This window comes from Rhipicephalus microplus, chromosome 2 (assembly GCF_043290135.1).
Source record: "Rhipicephalus microplus isolate Deutch F79 chromosome 2, USDA_Rmic, whole genome shotgun sequence".
Classification (NCBI taxonomy): domain Eukaryota; kingdom Metazoa; phylum Arthropoda; class Arachnida; order Ixodida; family Ixodidae; genus Rhipicephalus; species Rhipicephalus microplus.
The window spans coordinates 280,381,380-280,402,811 of NC_134701.1; the positions used below are offsets into that span (position 1 = coordinate 280,381,380).

The 21,432-nt window shown below is 47.1% G+C and overlaps 1 protein-coding gene across 1 annotated transcript in view; it reads left to right on the forward strand.

Moving 5' to 3' along the window:
* The first annotated feature begins 4,360 nt into the window (after window positions 1–4,360).
* LOC119179725 (uncharacterized) overlaps window positions 4,361–21,432 on the forward strand; it is a 55,323-nt gene continuing 38,251 nt past the window's right edge. The window contains exons 1-4 of the mRNA XM_037430848.2: window positions 4,361–4,595; window positions 9,574–9,748; window positions 17,690–17,864; window positions 18,950–19,044. Coding sequence (XP_037286745.2) covers window positions 4,387–4,595; window positions 9,574–9,748; window positions 17,690–17,864; window positions 18,950–19,044 — 654 coding nt within the window. The 5' untranslated portion in view covers window positions 4,361–4,386. The remainder of the gene's footprint in view (window positions 4,596–9,573; window positions 9,749–17,689; window positions 17,865–18,949; window positions 19,045–21,432) is intronic.

A 21,432-nucleotide genomic window follows, 5' to 3' on the forward strand; every position in this document is an offset into this window, starting at 1 on the left:
TTACTTTAAAATACATTTGAAGTACACTCAAATAATATGTATAAGATTCTCCGTCGCTTTCACTGGCTGTTTTCTGTTGCAGTATTTACAGAGCATCACTGTTTTAATGACTAGTTGACCGACTTAAAAAGGCCACATAAACACACTGACGAACATTTGCTTAGAATAGTCAAGAGTCCGACGGAATCCCGTCTGGTCGGGGAGAAACATAGTTAAAAATAATAAAAACGCCGACCAAAGTAAAATGCACGAAAACTGTGAACAAGGCTCCCGTGTAGGGAGCCGAAATGTCCTTTTAATTTTTGTGTATTTCACTTTGGCCGGAGTTTTTATTATTTTGCATCTTTTTAGAATACCGCATTATTATATGCTGTTCCAATGCAGGCTACCTCACATATTAGTTGTTTAAATGATTAAGAAGATGTATGCAATGACCTTCAAGGTGAAAGGGGTTGGAAATTGGGAGCAATGTTTTGCCTAGGCTTCAATGGCACTCGCGTTCTCGGGCAAGTTCGTGCTCGCGTTTCCATCATGCAGCCAGCTCGGCTCCAGGGTTCTGAAGAAAAAAAAAATGTAGCACACAACAACACAAGGGCAGCCTTGTGGCACAGCACAAGGCCACCTCGCCGTGGCGCCCTCTTCTGACACATTCTTCCCTCCTCACACTCGCTTCCATTTCCTGCCCTTTACTTCACACTACCCCCCCCCCCCCCCCTGTTTGTCTTCCTCAGCTTCACTTTCCTTTCCCAACGCATTGGTATATTGTACTATGCTCGGCTATGCTGTGGCCTACCATCCCCTTGACATTTCTCTCCTCCTCACCATGAATTATCTTTCCCACCCTTTGCTATACTACACTACGCGACGACATTGCCTTCCTATGCTGGCCAGGCCTTGCTTTACTTTTTACCCTCCCCATTGTCCTTGTCACCCTATCGCTATTTCTCACCCCAACTTCTCTTTCCTGCCTTTTTGCTATGCTATCTATGGCTATAGCTTTAGGGAGCTTGCACGAACAGCAGCGGTGGCGCTCGCGGCAACCTTTTCATAGAGAGTCGAGCCGCCGATAGGGCGCGCTGCAGCAGCTCTCCCTCGAGCGGGGCTAGCGCGATGGTGCTCTGTGTGATTGTAGGATTTAGCAGTTTCACCCGAGGAAAGGCAAAGATGTTGCAATACAAGAAGAATGTTTGCGGCTAATCCAATAGACCGGCTATATTTAATTCAATTCAATTCAATTTTATTTCATCCCAAGGATGAGGGCAGGCTCGGGAGAAAAGTGACGTTTTGTCACTTGAGGAGAACCCGAGCCTCCCTAATACATGGCAAGCAACGTGGACATGGGTGAAGAAACATAGGCCATGAACATATAGGCAATGAACATAGGCCATGAGACGTTTGGCGCAGTACAAGTCGGAAGATGCACGTACAGTAATGCTATGCACAGAGACTAATATGCGTAAGTAGTTTCTTTCGGCACAAATTCCAAAGTACAATGCAAAATATGACAGAATACAAAATACTATATATATGACAACAATGCTATGCATAGAAATTGCGTGCACACACACACATATATATATACACACACTTATATGTAGATACATATACACACACACTTACACACACAAACATATATATATATATATATATATATATATATATATATATATATATATATATATATATATATATATATATATATATATATATATATATATATATACAGTTCCATGAATGCCTGGACACCCATTTTCTCGATTTTCACGATAAAAGCACTTCCCTAACGTCACGTATGCTTCAATGAGAGGTACAAGGAGCTATTGGAGTGGCGCCGGCACGAATGGCTCGCTCGCATTAACTGGCGATCCCTCTCCCTTTCTCTTTTTCTGTCTCCTCGCCGTCATATCCCACCTCCTCATTCTTATTTCCTTTTCCCACCCCGTTGCTATGGCTACGCTACACATGGTTTTACCTGCGTGACATCTAGCGACATGAGGTGACGATGACAGCACATGATGACAAGATACGACAGCCTGCGACCCCCTGGACGCCTAAAAGTCGTCCACATTTAAGAGCACAAGACACTATTAACTTCCACAAACACTGATAAGCGCAAGTGGACATGTTACTTAACAAACAGTAGAAGAAAAAAACAAAAAAATAAGTAAATATAAGGGATACCTTGTCACTATAGCATAAAAAGTTTCGCCGCAAGGACGAAGCAATGAATGCGATAGCGACAACATGGAATGTAACGCCTAGAACGGCCATTAGATTGAAACATGCAGTGCACTGCTCACGCGAAATGCACGAAAACAGCAGACACGGGACGACAGCTAGCCAACAACGTTTACAGCTCGACACTTAACGCACTTTTTAAACAAAAAACGATGCACAAAACGTAATCACAGGCACAGATACCAGTGTGAACTAACAATTGTCCCAGTTGTTCGTTCGCTGTGTTTGAAAAACGCGCTCTTTTTGCGAATGGTGCCAGTTCAGCGAGCGAAGTGATCTTTGTGCGCCCGCCAACTAAACGCAATCGTTCTGGTCAAAGCCGAAGGCGCGCAATTCTCTCCCGCGACAGGATTACGAATCATTCTCTAAAAAAAATTCTCCTCCACCACAGACATTACAAATCATCCTCAAAGTCACCAAGAAATTACTCTCTTGTCTCTCGACAAATGATGCCATAAACCTAAATGTCCATGCCGTAAATTAAACTTAACGGCGATTAGCCGATTTTAGCATCGTGAGCTGCATAAATAACCCGACCGCCGTTGGATGGCAGCACACTCGCTCACTCGAGGTCCCACTTAAAGGAAGCCAGGCTTGTGAAGGGGAAAAAAAGTGTGAACATCGTGACGCGTGCTGACGAATGAATGTTACCACTTGCGTCATTGTCACCCCACTTCCGTGCGCAGCTTTCAACGCTCTCGCAGGACCTAAATCACGAAAGGAAGCCCCATAAAGTTCACCGAAGGCCCCTGGGCGCACCCTAACCCGCCACTGCCTTGGTGAAATAGTTGAGCATTCGCCGCTGCTGTGGAAGGCAGACAATTGCTGCCGCCGTGGCACCTACTAAAGCTGATTAGGTACAAGCGCACTTCCGGCCTGTTGCTCAGCAGAACAAAGTTATTGTCGTTTGGGAGGCACCCATCCCATGGGAAATTAGCGGCATGGCACAACAAAACGTGAAATTAAGGTCATTCTTTTTTTTTGCACTTATTTTCCACCCGAGCACCGTCTGGGTGGAAAAGAAGATGGTGAAGCATAAAGGATGTCGAATGAGCGCTGCGGATGCAGAGGCATTGGCTTTTTCTGACGAACTTTGGCGCCCACGCCGCTGCTTCCTGTCAATTGCGGTGGTATCGTGATGTGATGTATGGTTTCTCGTCATTTGTCTCCACAGAGACAAATGTCATTTGTCTCCACAAAACATTTGTCTCCACATTTGTCTCCACAAAAGAGAGACAGCCGTCTCTCTTTTCCTTTTCGGACAATGTTTTGAGGTAGCTTCGTGGGGCCCATTGGAAATCAACAAACAACATGCAGAGGCAGGTATGCTGAAGCCTTGGATAAGATCACTACATGGAGTCTAAAACATGTCTTAAGATTCCATTTTATCGGCGCATTCAGTTCGATGAAGAACTTGAAGAGCCGATTTGAATACACTTGAGTTTTGTTGGCGGTTGCAATTATGCGTTAGCGCATGTCATTCATTAGCCTGAATTATTGAAAGCCGCAATTAAAAAAAATTATCCTATGCTCAGTCAACTCCAGTTTTACTTGCAATCGGAGAATTACACTTAATTCGTTGCTTTCAGAGAGACGGAAAATGTGAGAGAGACAAAGAGACAATTAGAATTCCGCTTGTTGTCACATAAACAAACAAATGAAAATTTGAATATTCCACTTTAATCGCAACCTCAAAAACCATCATCAGCTATGTTCCTGACAATTTCCTAATATCACTTTGAAGCTATGTGCCACCACACAGTTTCATTATTTTGATTATGAGCTCCCTACACGTCATTCTGTTGGCCGATCAGCAGATTGCGATAAACAAAGAATGGATGGCCGCGTTTCCCTTACCGATGCTTCAAATAGAGTACGGATCAGTATGAGATTGCACGAGACAAAAGGCTGGGGCCTAATTTTCTCTATATATATATAAGCACTCGGGAGCGAATTCCGACAATCGATAAAGCAATCTCACGACTACCACCGCAGGATGGCTTAGTATTTTATCACGGGGAACAATGATTATGCTTGCTTAACGCCGTTCTGCCAGCCGGTGAAATCGTAGTCGACCATCCGATCACAGTGGTGCCTCGGATCTGATCGGAACTGATTTGTCTTAATTTTGCGGCCTAATACACGTGAATGAGAAGCTGGGAAAAATCGCTCGAGAGGAATGCTTTGTTAGTTGCTATGGATCTGAAGCTGATGACTTTGATCACGTTGAGCGCGTTTCTGGCATCAGGGAACTGTCTCGACAATGGTCTCGCTCTATTGCCTCCGATGGGATGGCGAACCTGGCAAAGATTTGGCTGCAACACCGATCCGGTATTTCACTACGATGAGTGCATAAGGTAAGATCCGCGCCACAATATGCTCTGCTTCATATAAAGCGCAAAAAGATGGGAAGGCCGGCGTGATTTTTCCCAGTAGAAGGATTTAATTGCCTGAAGTAGTAGTTCGGCTTCTTTAGCAGTTAATAAATGTTCGTCTCGATACTATAGGCTGAGTACTAACAGACGAAAAGTTCTTTAGTTAGAATATGAACAAACGTTAGAATATGAACAAACAACAGTAAAAAGTTTTTATCAGGTGGTTTTGAACTAGTTCACATTCCACTGCAGTTCTTTTGCATTTTAGAACGAGATCTTTGATTGATTTGTGGGGTTTAACGTCCCAAAACCACCATATGATTATGAGAGACGCCGTAGTGGAGGGCTCCGGAAATTTCGACCACCTGGGGTTCTTCAACGTGCACCCAAATCTGAGTACACGGGCCTACAACATTTCCGCCTCCATCGGAAATGCAGCCGCCGCAGCCGGGATTCGAACCCACGAACTGCGGGTCAGCAGCCGAGTACCTTAGCCACTAGACCACCGCGGCGGGGCAAGACGAGATCTTTACATGTCTGATGAAACGCGAAAACTGACCGTCGGTGTCGACCACCATCTAACGGTGTTGTTGTCAACACCAGTGCTGCCAAACAAAATATTATCATATTGAGATACCGTAACCGTATGACCAGTGACGTCACAGACCGCCAGAATTTGTATCGTCCCCACGACATCTCTATGATGTCACACGACATCATCGTTTTGTGATTGGTGAGTTGGACATAGAGGCAGTACGAAATCACATCAGGTGTAGAATACTTGATTGTTAGGAAGAGTGCTACGGTTTCATCTATACAGGGACGCTGATTTCTACTGGTTTGCATTCGTCGGCTCAATGCTTTTCTTAACGGTTTCGCATTTACATGTTCAATGTCTTTTCTTGCCGTTCCAGGGCACATATAAACTGTCAACCACCTGTGCCACCTATCCGCATATCACGGCACGTGGTATACTGGAATGTGACAAAGTGTCTAAAGGAAAGGGTTTGACGATGTACGAGACACAATTTTCAAGTTATTCATGTCATGGCCTGAGAGCAGACGATAGTTATAATGCGAGAACAGAACGAAGACGCAGAGACGAGAAGGACATGTCGTTATACGTCGTCGTTCTGTTCTCGCGCTATAACGATCGTCATGTCATACCAACTAGCCCAAGCTGCCACTCTTCTGAGAGCAGAGTTACCCGTTTGTCAAACCCTCTTATTCTTCTCCCAAGTGCTTTTTTTTGTGTACCCAAAGATTAGGAGGCGATCACGAGGTCAACCAGACGTAGGCTATATATATATATATATATATATATATATATATATATATATATATATATATATATATATATATATATATATATATATATATATATATATATAAGGGAAAGAAGTGTATACCTAAGGGCTATATATATATATATATATATATATATATATATATATATATATATATATATATATATATATATATATATATATATATATATATATATATATAAGGGAAAGAAGTGTATACCTAAGGGCTCGTTTTTTCGTGTTTTAACGCAATATTAATGAGATCTAACAGACAGTAATGCTAAGGAATGTACAAAGGAAGTTATTAGAACGAATGGAATGTAAATAAGAAGAAAAGTGGATGAAAAAATAACCAGCCGTGAGCAGGAATCGAACCTACGACCTTTGAATAACGCGTTCAATTATTCAAAGGTCGTAGGTTCGATTCCTGCTCACGGCTGGTTATTTTTTCATCCACTTTTCTTCTCATTTACATTCCATTGGTTCTAATATCTTCCTTTGTACATTCCTTAGCATTACTGTCTGTTAGATCTCATTAATATATATATATATATATATATATATATATATATATATATATATATATATATATATATACGTGCGTGTGTGTGTGTGTGTGTGTGTGTTTGTGTGTGTGTGAAAAAGAAGACTCTAAAGAAGACAAGTTTTCTCGTACGGCCTATTAAAGGGGTTCGCTTCCCATCAACGGTATCACATATTTGACTGCACAACCAAATGTCCCCACTTTAGTGCACTCACCGTCCAAACACACGTCATTATTTAAGACTTACAGGGTGGGATGTTATGTGGAGCGTTGTGCATCCCACTCTTTGCAACTTTGTTTGCGTTCACCTTGAAACGTCTTTTTTTTTCCTTTTCTTCGCTGTCAGGAATGTCGAGATGGGGTATCATTGGAATGCATATGCCACTTTTTTAACACATTACAATGGGTAATAATATTAGTGCTCGTTACTATATTGTTTGCTGACATTTTTGTACTATTCATTTGTTGCAGTGCTTATGGTATTGTAAACAAATAAATTGAATGAGAAGTGGTTTATGTTGTGCTGTTTATTTAGGCCCGATATAATGGCAGATATTGTGAGCCCTTGCAGTTTGCGAAGGTGAGTAACTAGCAAAGACGTTTAGCGCACTACGCAGAGGTGACACAATTCACCTTTTTCACGGTGCCACTGCGCATGCACCCTTCCTTCAGCAAAAATGCCCCGAAATGCCCCCTGTGTTCGAAGTATGTTCTAGAAATGCCAGTTTTCTGGGCCCCTACCAAGACGGCAGATGACAGAACAGAAAAGCGGAAAATGCAGATTTCGAACAAGGGTATCAACTCACTCATTGCTTTAATGTGTGGTCACTAATTGTCTTATCATGCAATGTTGCACTTTCCAGTTGAGCACGAGCGAGTGCGAAACTTCGGCTCATGCGGCACCATACCAAATGCGGTGTTTTTAATGTGACGCCATTACGGACGTGACGTATACGCAGCACGAAAAGCAGCTGCTAATGCACAAAACATGTGTACTCCCGTAAAGACATGCGCGACGGAAACCATGCCCACCCTCGCACACAAAATGCGCAGATGCGTAATCAGTGGAATAGACTTCAACGCAAAAACGTGCCATACAAAAGAAGAGAAGACGATTACACGTGCGCTCTTGACGAGTGAAAAACCTAAAAGACAGGGCCCACTGTAGAAGAAAGAAAGCTTAATAAAATCCTGTGTTGAGCGCGTTGGTGCATTGTGGAATAGGCTCCAAAAGAACAATGTACGATACACAAGAAGAGATATAGTCGTCTTCTGTTCTTGTGCCACGTTTCTTTTTGGCGCTCAAGTATATTCCCCAAAGAACCAACGCGCTCAACAATGCATGCTATTGCTGAAAGGGCAACGTGCGAAAAATTGTTGATATGAACCGTTTTTTGTCAATGTGCAATAAAAATGAATCCCTGTGGCTTGCATCTGCATGCTTTTATTACAAGCTTCCGCGTCAGGATCTACAGAAGCGTATTGCGCTAAGAACGATCATTAAGCTAAGCTGAAACAAAAAAAATTGCAAACAAGCATTATTCCGATAGAACGCGTGCCCACGCCTGTTCCTTCATGGCTGAAGGAACATGCACTTGACATATTTCAAAATTACCGAAAGAAAAAAATGCATTAGCTTCATTGTTAACCGGTATGTTTCACAATAATATTTTCGTGTTTCATTACAATATTTTTCGGAAAGCCTTTCTGAAAACAGTTCAGTACTTAAGAGACAAGATCACCTTAGACATTTTAGTGAACTTTCATCTTTTGTGTGAGCACTTAAATTGGCATGATTAATTGTGTTTATACAAACTCTGTGTGGTGTGGCAGCATTTTTATGTAGTGTAGGCACATTTCTGTGTGGTGTGGAAACTCAGTATTGAAAAACGTAGACTCATTGCGTAAGCGTTGTGCTATGTATATTTGTATAGCCTTGTGTTTGCTATAAAATATGCGATGTCGACTTTCGTGCAAGAGAAGAGGAGTAGCCGGTGCCATGCATAGGCACCAACATCTCCTTATATACATTTATTAATAATAAAAAAAAACAGGCACTCGACAGCGCTGCGTCACTCCAGCTTTGAATATTTTCCCGCCACTCCAGTCATGAGGACGCTAGCCTTTACTGTCGTTTTTCGAAGCTAAGTGATTGCCGCTGTGTATGAGCCAATTTTATGTAATATTTAAGGAATTTGCTCTCTGGGTAGTTGGTAAGTATTTTTCAGAGCCAAATGTTGCACAGCGTGAAAAAAACAAAGAAAAAAAAGCTCATCTTGAGCTAAGTGACGCAAGGCTGGGTCACAAGAATCTGGTTTGAGCTAGTTGGTACTCATTCATAACGAAGGATACTTTTGTCGCAAATTGAACGAGGACACACAACACACAAAAAAAAACAGGATAGACTGTTAAGAAAAACTGATGCGCACGCACATCGTCATGTGGTTGATTGTGCTATAAAATATTTTACCTTTGGAATAAAATTAGTTGGAAGTTTGCCGCCCGTCTTGTTCGTTTGTGCTGTGTGTCTCTGTTGAGTTTGTGCCAATAGTATATTCGGTTATGGTCGCAGAAAAGCTAGTGGGCACCTAGCTCGTTCTGGCTTGACTGGGATTTCACTCTCTCACCTCTCCATTTCGAACCCCTTGTTGTATTATAACGAGCATGGCCATGCTTGCTTTCAACCAGACATTTTCTTTTTCGCCTGAAAGCTATCTCTTTCTCTAACCTTATTTCGCTTTTTCTTTCTATTTCTCTTTCTCCACACTCGTGTTCTGGCGCAGCATAGGTACTGTATCCCAAGGCGGAAAAATGGACACACTTGCTCTAGGAGTGAAGCAAAAGACGATAATGAAAAAACAAAGCATGTGCCTGTTCATTATGGTCACAATTTTCTACGATTTCACAATTTTCAGTTTTCTACAGTGGAGCGTCACGCTCCGCTGTAGTAAAACACAAGAACTAAATTAAATGGCGCCAGCCTGCTTCGTTTTGTGTTCGTTATAGTCTCCAATCCGATATATGGGCTGCCAAAGAACGCGCAGGGAGGACTCTCACCTTTGACGTGGCCTCTCGTGGACACCGGGGTAAATTTGTTGTTGCCTTTCAGCGAGACACTCATCTCGGACATGGCCGATCGCATGCTGGTGGACGGCTACCGCCAGGCCGGCTACGAGTACATCATCGTGGATGACTGCTGGAGCGCCAAATCAAGAGACACCCAAGGGAATCTAGTGGCCGATTCTCTCCGTTTTCCGAGAGGAATGAAGACCGTCGTGGACTATGTAAGCCTAACACGATCCCTGCTTCAACGGAGAGAACAGTGGAGTGGTTGAGCAAAACTTTATCTTAAATCACCATAGAAGCGCGGAACTATAGCTGGTACAACATTTCAGGAATCAACAACGGAAAACTTGTCGATGCAAAACTACAATGGCGAAAAGGGACATCGGGCTGACAGGAAAACGCTGACTTGAAACTGAATTTGAAATGTACGAAGACGACTCAGTAAGGCAACCGCACATTGACTGCTGAGCCTCTTGTGAAAACGAGCAAACCTAAAAGCAACTGATAAAGAAACGATATCAATTTATCTAGAGAGCATTACACGTGGAGAAGTGAACTAAACAATACCTTATGTAGTTAGGTGCATATGCATCATTTTGACAGCAGTTTAGACCCTAGCGTAAAGATAGCTCAACCCAGTCTGCATGACATACAGGTCAGCTCACTTCTCGACATAATGTGGTGTCCATATTGTCACGGGGTCGGGACGTGGCCGAAGACAGGAGACTTCGTGTTGGGATTTACCTCTTTATTTGGGCGAACTTGTGCCCGGTAAAAGGAAAGTCCAATTACAGCAGCAGTCTCGCACAGATAGCAGTCTCGGACTGATAGCGGCGAACGGAGCGTCGGCCTTCGATCAAAAACTGACAAGCGGCGAAGCGCGTCGGCATTTATACTCTTGCCGTCGAATGTTCTAGCGTTATCGCTGGCGGTGGCGTAGGTTCCAGTGCCGTCCGCACAGTGGGCGTGATCTTGTCGAAATGATCTACTACAGTCCGGAACCTTCTAGAAAACTGCAGGCGCGGTTTGCGCTGAGAATCGTGTGGTGCTTCGGGACGATAACAAAAACGCTGGAAATGGAACGTGGCATCGCCCCCCTCTGAAAAAAGGCATCGTCCCGATGCTTTAACTAAAGATGAAGGTACAATATTAATGCAAGAAAGTACAATGAATAAAATTATACAAAAAAACACTGTTTCAGTTTGTTAACGCGCATAAAACGGCTTGAGGCGCGCGACATGGACGACTTCAGGTCGCGATCGGCGTCGTTGAGAGTTCGTGATGCCGTCGGGGACAACCTCGTAATCAAGTGGGCCGAGACGTCGAACCACCCTGTAGGGTCCGAAGTACCATCGCAGAAGCTTTTCACTTAGTCCACGTCGGCGTATCGGCGTCCACACCCAAACACGTTCACCGACTGGTATTCCACGAAGCGTCATCGAAGATTGTAACGGTGACTGTCGGTCGTCTGTTGATTCTTGATACGGAGACGCGCAAGTTGTCGGGCTTCTTCGGCGCGTTGAAGGTACTCGCTCACATCGAGGTTTTCTTCGTCGGTGACGTTGGGTAACATGGCATCGAGCGTCGTTGCCGGGTTCCTTCCGTAGACCAATTTGTATGGAGATATCTGCGTCGTCTCCTGCACCGCCGTGTTGTATGCGAAGGTCACATACGGAAGAATGGCGTCCCACGTCTTGTGTTCGACATCGACGTACATAGACAGCATGTCGGCGATCGTCTTGTTAAGCCGCTCGGTGAGGCCGTTGGTCTGTGGGTGGTACGCTGTCGTCCGGCGGTGGTTTGTTTGGCTGTATGCCAAGATCGCTTGAGTTAGGTCGGCAGTGAATGCCGTTCCTCTGTCGGTGATAAGGACCTCCGGGGCGCCGTGACGTAGGACGATATTTTCGACGAAGAACTTAGCTACCTCGGATGCACTGCCTTTTGGCAGGGCTTTTGTCTCGGCGTAGCGGGTGAGGTAGTCGGTAGCTACCACGATCCACTTGTTTCCGAAAGCCGACGTCGGGAACGGCCCCAGTAGGTCCATGCCGATCTGCTGGAAAGGTCGGCAAGGTGGATCAATTGGCTGCAGAAGTCCCGCTGGCCTTGTCGGCGGTGTCTTGCGTCGCTGACAGTCCCGGAATGTCCTCACATAACGAGTGACGTCGGTGGCAAGACGTGGCCAGTAGTACCTTTCTGTATCCTCGCGAGCGTGCGAGAAACACCGAGGTGCCCTGCCGTCGGATCGTCGTGCAGGGCCTGCAGGAGTTCTGGTCGCAGTGCTGAAGGCACCACAAGGAGGTACTTAGCTCGAAGCGGTGAAAAGTTTTTCTTTTGTAGAAGACCGTTTCGTAGAAAGAACGACGCAAGTGCGCGCTTGAATACCTTCGGGACTTCGGCGGTCCTGCCTTCGAGGTATTCTATTAGGGCCTTAAGTTCCGGGTCGGCCCGCTGTCATTCAGCGAAGTCGTCGGTAGTTATCGTTCCCAAAAAGTAGTCGTCATCCAGGTCGTCGGGTAGCGGTTGGTCGACAGGCGCACGAGAGAGACAGTCGGCGTCGGAGTGTTTTTTGCCGGACTTGTAAATGACAGTAATGTCATATTCTTGAAGTCTCAGGCTCCATCGTGCGAGGCGACCTGAAGGGTCCTTCAAGGTGGCTAGCCAACACAAGGCGTGGTGGTCGCTCACAACTTTGAAGGGCCTGCCGTAGAGGTAGGGGCGAAATTTCGACGTAGCCCAGATGATGGCGAGGCACTCCTTTTCTGTTGTGGAATAATTTGCTTCTGCTTTGGATAGCGATCGACTGGCGTAACTAATAACCCTTTCAAGTCCGTCAGCCCTCTGCACAAGAACGGCGCCAAGACCTACGCTGCTTGCGTCAGTATGTATTTCTGTCTCGGCGAATTCGTCGAAATGGGCAAGTAACGGAGGCGTCTGGAGGCGATGTTTAAGCTCCTGGAAAGCGTGTTCCTGTGGTGTTTCCCACTTGAACTCCACGTCGGCCTTGGTAAGATTAGTGAGAGGATCGGCGATGCGGGCAAAGTTTTTCACGAACCGCCTATAATAGGCGCACAGGCCCAGAAATCGGCGCACGGCTTTCTTGTCAGTGGGCGGCGGGAAGTCGGCGATGGCGGCTGTTTTCCGTGGATCGGGACGAACTCCAGACTTGCTGATAACGTGCCCCAGAAACAAGAGCTCCTCATACGCAAACCTGCACTTTCCTGGCTTCAGTGTGAGTCCGGAAGTCTTGATGGCTTGAAGTACAGCTTCAAGGTGCCGAAGATGCTCGTCGAAACTCGAGGAAAACACGACGACGTCGTCCAAGTACACAAGGCAAGTCTGCCACTTCAATCCTGCCAGTACTGTATCCATAACGCGTTGAAAAGTTGCAGGCGCTGAGCAAAGGCCGAAGGGCATCACCTTAAACTCGAAGAGGCCGTCTGGTGTTATAAACGCCGTCTACTCTCGGTCTCTTTCGTCGACTTCGATTTGCCAATAGCCAGTCTTGAGGTCCATTGACGAAAAGTACTTGGCGTTATGGAGCCGATCAAGTGCGTCGTCTATTCGTGGGAGAGGATACACGTCCTTTCTTGTGATTTTGTTCAGGCGGCGATAATCGACGCAGAAACGTAGGGTCCCATCCTTTTTCTTCACTAACACCACGGGGGATGCCCATGGACTCTTGGACGGCTGGATAATGTCATCCCGCAGCATTTCATCAACTTGTCTCTTCATGGCTTCACGTTCTCGCGTCGAAACCCTGTACGGACTCTGACGGAGTGGTCTGGCATTTTCTTCAATTATGATGCGATGCTTCGTGATTGGGGTCTGCCGAATTTTCGATGACGACGAAAAGCAATCTTCGTATTGCAGGAGCAGGGCCTTGAGCTGTTCTTGCTTATCGTTCGGAAGTCTGGGATTGACGTCGAAAGCTATGGGAGGGGCTTGGTTCCTCTGAGCAGGTTCCGCAGAATCGGCGAGGGCGAAAGCACTGGTGGCTTCGACAATTTCTTCGATGTATGCGACCGTGGTTCCTTTGTTCACATGTTTGTACTCATTGCTGAAATTCGTGAGCATAACCGTTGCTTTGCCTCCCCGCAGCTCTGCAATTCCTCTTGCGACGCAAATATTTCGGGTGACCAGCAGATGCTGACTGCCTTCAACGACGCCTTCCAAGTCAGGTGATTTAGGAGCGCCGACTGAAATAATGACGCTTGAGCGAGGCGGAATATTGACTTGCTCTTCCAGCACATTCAAGGCATGGTGTCCTGACGGCGTGCGTGGCGGTAGTGCTTCTTCTGTGGATAACGTTATCGACTTTGTTTTTAGGTTGATGACAGCACCATGGAGGCATAAGAAGTCCATGCCAAGGATGACATCTCTCGAGCAACGCTGTAGGACTACAAAGTCTGTAGGATAAATACGGCCGTTAATGGTGACTCTCGCTGTGCAGATTCCTGCAGGTGTTACGAGATGACCTCCAGCTGTGCGGATTTCAGGGCCTTTCCAAGCTGTCCTAACTTTTTTTAACTTCGCGGCGAACGACCCACTGATGACAGAATAGTCGGCTCCAGTATCGACGAGAGCGGTCACACTGTGGCCGTCGATAAAAACGTCGAGGTCGCTAGTTCGCCGTCTCGCATTACAGTTAGGGCGTGGCGTCGGGTCACGGCTGCGTCGGCTTGTTCCGGTGCTTCCATGTTGCGTCGTCAGGCCACCTTCGGTAAATGAGCTTTCGCCGTCAGGGCTTTGCCTGGTTGGCGTTGTGTTCGGAAAGCTCCATCGCGGCGTCGTCGTCGTCGGAGGATCTTCGGTAGTTCGTCGCACAGCAACCGCACCTCCACCGGTTGCTGCCCTTAGTTTCCCGGATACGGGCTAGGAGACCGGCCCCGCGTAGGGCCAGAGTACTGCCGGTGGTGCGGTGACGTGCGGCGGCTGGGCGACGGGGAACGCGAAGAGATTCGTGGTGTCCACCGAGTTCCTGTCAGGTAGTCGGCGATGTCACGTGGTCGTTCTCCTGGCTGTGGACGCGGTGCATTGACGGCGAAGCCACGCAGTCCCATCTGTCGGTACTGGCAACGGCGGTATGTGTGTCCGGCCTCGCCGCAGTGGTAGCAGAGCGGGCGATGGTCAGGGGTGCGCCAGACGTCAGTCTTCCTCGGTGCACTGCGCTGGGCCGCTGGCGGACGGTATGACGTCGGTGGGGGTGGTGGCGGCGGTGGCGTCTGTCGACGGAAGTGCGACGGGGCGGCGTTTTGGCGTGGACGGGGAGGAGCGTTGTGGCGCAGTGCAGCGGCGTAGCTCATAGCTTCCGGCTCGGGCAGCGGTGCGTGGGGAAGTTGAAGCGATTGCCGAACTTCTTCTCGCACAATGTCGGCGATTGAATCCACTTGAGGCTGCGCCGAAGGCAACAGCTTGCGCAGCTCTTCCCGCACGATCGCTCGGATCGTTTCACGCAGGTCTCCGGAGTTACTGGCTTGAGCAGCAGCGCAGTCTGCAGTCAGGTGACGATTATACTGTCTAGTGCGCATGTCCAGTGTCTTTTCGATAGTGGTCGCTTCGGCTACAAATTCTTGGACGGTTTTCGGTGGGTTTCTCATCAGTCCCGCGAAGAGCTCCTGTTTGACCCCTCGCATGAGGAAACGGACTTTTTTCTCCTCAGACATGTCTGGGTCAGCGTGACGAAATAGTCGGGTCATTTCTTCTGTGAAAATGGCGACATTTTCATTTGGTAGCTGAACCCGGGTCTCTAATAAAGCAGTGGCCCTCTCTTTGCGAGCGACGCTCGCGAACGTTTGTAGGAATGCGCCGCAGAAAATATCCCACGTTCGGAGCGTGGACTCCCGATTTTCGAGCCAGGTCCTTGCGGTGTCTTCCAAATAGAAGAACACACGACGCAGCTTTTCGTCATGGTCCCAATGGTTGAGGGCGGCTACACGGTCGTATGTTTCTAGCCAGGACTCAGGGTCTTCGAACGATGACCCATGGAAAATTGGTGGTTCCCTGGGTTGATGCATGACCATCGTGGGCTGGGATGCTGCGGTTGTCATTGTCGCTGCAGTCGCGGTCATGGGCTTGGTCTTCCGCGCCTTGTCTTCTAGAAGCCCGTACTCCGGTGGTAGCCCTTGCTGTCGGCGGCTTGTTCGCTGCCCCTGGTTGGCGTCGGTGTCTTCTCCGCGACGTGGGCTGGGTTCACGGCTTGACGGGGGCGTCCGGTACATGAACGAAGCAGCACCTCCACCAGATGTCACGGGGTCGGGACGTGGCCGAAGACAGGAGACTTCGTGTTGGGATTTACCTCTTTATTTGGGCGAACCTGTGCCCGGTAAAAGGAAAGTCCAATTACAGCAGCAGTCTCGCACAGATAGCAGTCTCGGACTGATAGCGGCGAACGGAGCGTCGGCCTTCGATCAAAAACTGACAAGCGGCGAAGCGCGTCGGCATTTATACTCTTGCCGTCGAATGTTCTAGCGTTATCGCTGGCGGTGGCGTAGGTTCCAGTGCCGTCCGCACAGTGGGCGTGATCTTGTCGAAATGATCTACTACAGTCCGGAACCTTCTAGAAAACTGCAGGCGCGGTTTGCGCTGAGAATCGTGTGGTGCTTCGGGACGATAACAAAAACGCTGGAAATGGAACGTGGCAATATCATATCATATCTTTTTATTCCTTTTTCATATTATAGCTCGCTTTGTGGTTTGCACATTTCCATAAGAGGCGCGCTGGTTCTTGTGCATGCGCAGCTCTTGTCCAGGGCATTGTATTTTTACATATCACACTCAATTGCAATCATGATATGTGGGGTTTAACGTCCCAAAACCACCATATGATTATGAGAGACGCCCTAGTGGAAGTTTTCCGGAAACTTTGACCACCTGACGTTCTTTAACGTGCACCTAAATCTGAGCACTCGGGGACTCAATCGCAACTAGAGCTTCTTTCGGTCAGTCCTGTGCAACTTTGCCATTCTTTATCCTAGAAACATTTATTTACAGTTTAAGAGTTGCAAGTGCATCATTTAGTTTTTACCGACATTTGACGAGCCAAAGGACAACGTACGGACCCAAGATAAATGAGCATATAGCATCAGTTGATGCATCTGAAATAATTCCTAGCATAACTGTCGCTGTGACTTGCCAAAAGTTCATAAAAAAATCTAGTTTTCTAACATTTTGATAACTTTTTATCTAAAAAAAGAAAGAAAGAAGCCAGCTTCACTTGAAGGGCACTGCGAAAACAGCGGAGCTGGGGGCGTGTGGTGAGTGGAATGAAGTGGGCTGAATGAAGTGGGCTGAATGAAGTGGAAGGGGCAGTATACCGGGAGCTGTAGCGGGCGCTGCGGTGAGTTGTGGAAATAGTGAGTAGTGCGCGTGGTGGCATAGCAGTAGCAAACATCCGAAGTGGTTTTTCTGTACTTTCCGTGGCTAAATCCCCCTATGATCCACGATATACGCTGGTCCCGGGTCATGAAAGCCTTGACTACAAGAGTGTATTTTCACTGTTGAAGAGAAATAGTGACGCTAGAAGATTGTCTCGGCATTGCTGTCAAACTGCATGTCAGGGATACCACACTGTACGCGAAAAGGAATCGAGAATTTTGAGTGCTGTTGTTTTCGCTGTTGTTTTTATTGTACCTTCCAGATGGGTTGCAAAGCTGGCAGTACAGCTGTGGAAAAGCGAGGGATGTTTTATTTCAGCGTAAGCACGTCTTTTAAGAGATTACCGGCTGAGCGTATATGACGCGAATTCAGCTGACAAGGGCTCTAAATTGAGCGGAGTCATAATGTTGAGCGAAATGTGTATAGACAACATGTTAATTAAAAGCGTCTTTATTTACAAATTGTTATGAACAATAAAACCCGCACTTTTAACAAGTGCTTGCTCTACATGAACAGGCAGGCACCTCTGAAAGACATTTAGGCTCAGACAAAAATTCTGGTAACTTCGACAAGACGATCAAAACCAATGTCAATGAAATGATATATCATGATTAAGTAAGTGTAGCTTGGATTGAACCAAGTGTGTTAGGCCTATGATCGCAACAAAACATAGCGAGAAATGGCATATTTCTATGAAGCAGGTAGGATTTGTAGCGAACATACACCATCTCCTATCGACCGTTTCGCCCTGCATGCAGTGCCGTTTATGATTTGTTTTCCTACAGGTACATTCTAGGGGCCTCAAGTTTGGCATACACACAGGAATAGCAGCGAAAACGTGCAGTGGGTATCCAGGAAGTCTCAATAACTTTGAGCGTGATGCCAAGACGTTCGCCGACTGGGGTGTTGACTTTGTCAACGCAGATGGTTGCAACATGGACCCCAGGAAGATGGATGAACGTAAGTGTTATAGGAACCACGGGCACTTTGCTGTTCTACTTAAAACGTAAGGGATGGCCACTTCAAATGGCCGAGTAGAACTGAAACCTGAGCGACATTGGGTGTGTTCCAATACTCACCGTAGCCGGCCAAATAGACAGCTTAGTGGGTGGCAGCCATGCTAAGCCCCATTACAGTCGTCACGTAGCCGGCGAAATAGACAAAAAATGCATGCTACTTTGCTTTCCGAACAAGATTGCGGCTCAGCGAACTGATCAGATTACTCAAACCTCGCCGGAATAGTTGTCTGCACACAAGCAGACCCTCGTAAAGACGTTCAATGTGAGCAACGTTCAATTTTTCGTATTTTTGAATATAATACACAGCGAAAAATATTACAGTCACGTTTGTTTATTTTAGCTTTCTCTTCTCGACGCGAGGTGGCGTCTCGTCCGATATAAGCTGTCCATACGCATTCCATTTCTCAGACAAGACGGGCGAGAAGCTGTCTTCTAAGCTGTCAGCGTAGACTGTCTACGACGCTGTCTAGAACTGGAAGACAGCCACAGAGGAAATCGCGGCTTTAATGCCCCTATACCCATCGCGCCCTCACCTGACGCTATCGCACCCTCCACTACCTGTCCTCGCCAATTTCTCTCCAGAAGAATCCTTACTTCATCTTGTCACTTCCGGTCGATACCTTTCGGCACTCAAGTCAATGTCATGGCACTCGCCTCATTCTTAGCTGCATCAAGTCCCCCGGCCGTGATAAGTGCGCATATGTGTAGAACTTCACCTTTGCGGGCGAAAACGTGTCTTTATTTGTGTTCTCTTCATCCAGTATTCAAGAAAGCGAGTCCAAAGTTTTTTTTTGCTTAGCCACTTGACCTTTTCTGATTGTATCGGTTGGTCGCTCGCTATCTCCTACTGTCAGCAAATATTAGACTGAAATAGTAATGTATATCGAGTCAACCTTCCCAACCTTCGTATATTCTTAAACTTTTACCCCCCCCCCCTCTCTGTCACACACACACACACAAACGCTCTTTCCTGAAATAAACCCTCACTAAAATTGTTTGCGAAATATTTGTTTATTTCATTCGTAGTGTATTCACAATTTGGACGAGCCCTGAACGCCACAGGCCGGCCTATGCTCTACTCATGCGAGTGGCCCATGTACCAGGCGCAGTCCGGTATCGAGGTAGGTTGTTTTCCAAGTGCGCGGCAGCAATTTCGTATTTTCAACGACTGTTTTATTGTTTCTTGTGACGAGGAACAAAAGTACGCTGGAACGAACGGTTTAGTGCCTCACAGAGGGCCCAACACATTTGTATACACCCTTTAAATGTCCTATATCACTGTAAACAGAAATAAGCCGAGATGGGAGTAAATGACCTTGTCCTCTAGCGCACGCCCCGATGGGAGTTTTATAAACACCTCCGTTGGGAGTAAAAAATTTACTCCCCATCAGTAGGGAGTTTTTGCATGGTGCCAGGGGGGTTTTTATTTACATCCATTGGGGAACTTTTTCAGGTCAGTATGGGAGTAAATTTTTTGCATCGACAAAGAAAAAAATTACGTCAGCAGCCATACCATGCGCAAGCGTAGCTTTAATTACATAACATTTAATGCGCACAACAATGATTACAGTACACAAACATTATCACAATGTTCACGTTATATCACAACACTCGCACTCACCACAGCTTGCCACACGCAGTACACACCTACCATATAGTCACCGGGTATATATATGCACCACATTTTTACCTCCCATGTAGCCCTGGTGAAAGCCTTTTTTCGCTATTAATTAGGCAATAAATACGCACGGCGTAAGTATGAACTTGCGGTGGTCTGATGTAAGCACTTCAACACACATGCCTTTTATCTTAAGCCTGCCTAATATTTATTATTTTTTTTTACTATAGCGAAAAAGTTTCATCAGTTGACGCTCTGTCGTACGGGCTGAATTTGCATTAGCAGTACTGTTTATGGACCCGTAAAATGCACGGAATCATACACAAAGTGCGCGCGGCCTTGAATGAACACATTAACGAGGCACATTTAGCAGCTCGAGCGATGAGCCGAGGTAGACCGCCGCTACCGCGTTCGACGACTAGGCCTCACTCACGAGTACGGCACGGTGATTCGATGAATGACAGCTGGCGATCACAAAATGCTTGCTGATGTGCAGTTTACGTCTCGTTTTTCCCATGCACAGAAATAGGTGTCCGCTATCCACGCAGTTTAAGCTACGGAGCGATAGACTTAAACGAATGAGACGGTTCGCAGTCGCTGTTCCCGTTGCTCGCATACATTGCATGTATAGCTCGCAGAGCTCGCCACGGCGGCCGGTGCGCGGTGCGAGCTCGATTCGATGCCGGCTTGATACCGACGCCATAGCGAGGCCTTCCTACCGCTTGATGTTGCAGCCGGTGAAATACCGGTGACACACCGAGAAGCCACTATCGGCGGAGACGGGGCGAGCGCGTCGCCGGCGCAACTCTCAGACCGGTTGCCGGCCAGCCTGCCGTAGTCGAGCGAAGCCTACTTCGAACCGCTTCGAAGTTTTACGGTGCAATCGCTGACGATCGTACTCCGCCTCGTTCGGCGCTCGCCTTGTAGTTAGTCATTGACAGCTGCGGTCGCAAGGCGCAGAAGACTGTTATACATCCCAGTAGCCTTCATTTTTTTGTGAAACACATTCTTTGCATCGCCGGTGGTCGGTGCTAGCTCGTAGCGCTTGCCGCGGTGGCCGGCGCGCAGTGCGAGTTCGATACGATGCCGGTTTGATACCGACGGCATAGCGAGGCCTTCTTACCACTTAGATGTTACAGCCGGTGAAATACCGGTGACACTCCGAGAAGATTTATCGGCGGAGACGGGGCGAGCGCGTCGCCGGCGCAACTCTCAGACCGGTTGCCGGCCAGCCTGCCGTAGTCGAGCGAAGCCTACTTCAGACCACTTCGAAGTTTCTGATGGTGAAACTCCAGGAGCAGCCGCTGACGATCGTAACAGCTTACTTTTGCTACCATTAATTTATTCTTCGAAGTGTTTTGTTACTCGGCCCTTTGAAGCGCGGCATTCACGACGTTTCGTTGAGGAATCGGACCGACGTGCAGCGTGGTTTAACGGTGCGAAATATATTGAAATGTTCCCAGTAAATACCAATCGGTCGTTGCTATTCTTCGCTGCACTTATAATTTCGTTGCCTGTTGACAGATGCTTACACGGTTAGCCACACAAAGCACATGTGTTTCACACCGACGTGCAAACATATGCCCGTACACACACACACACACACACACACACACACACACACACTACACACACACACACACACACACACACACACACACACACGTCACGCCCAAAGGGGGTTTTTAAAGCTCCTATAAGGAGTTCGTAACCACGTGACCTGAAACTCCCTGGGGAGTTTAACAAGGTCATGTCGTTCATAAACTCTGTGATTAAGGAGGGGGCGTTTTACGATGACATGTGCCGAGTTCACTCCCTACCAGGGAGTAAATAATTGGGGCAGGGGAGTTTTGTGGGCTCATGTGCTGGAGAAACTCCCATCTCGGCTAAC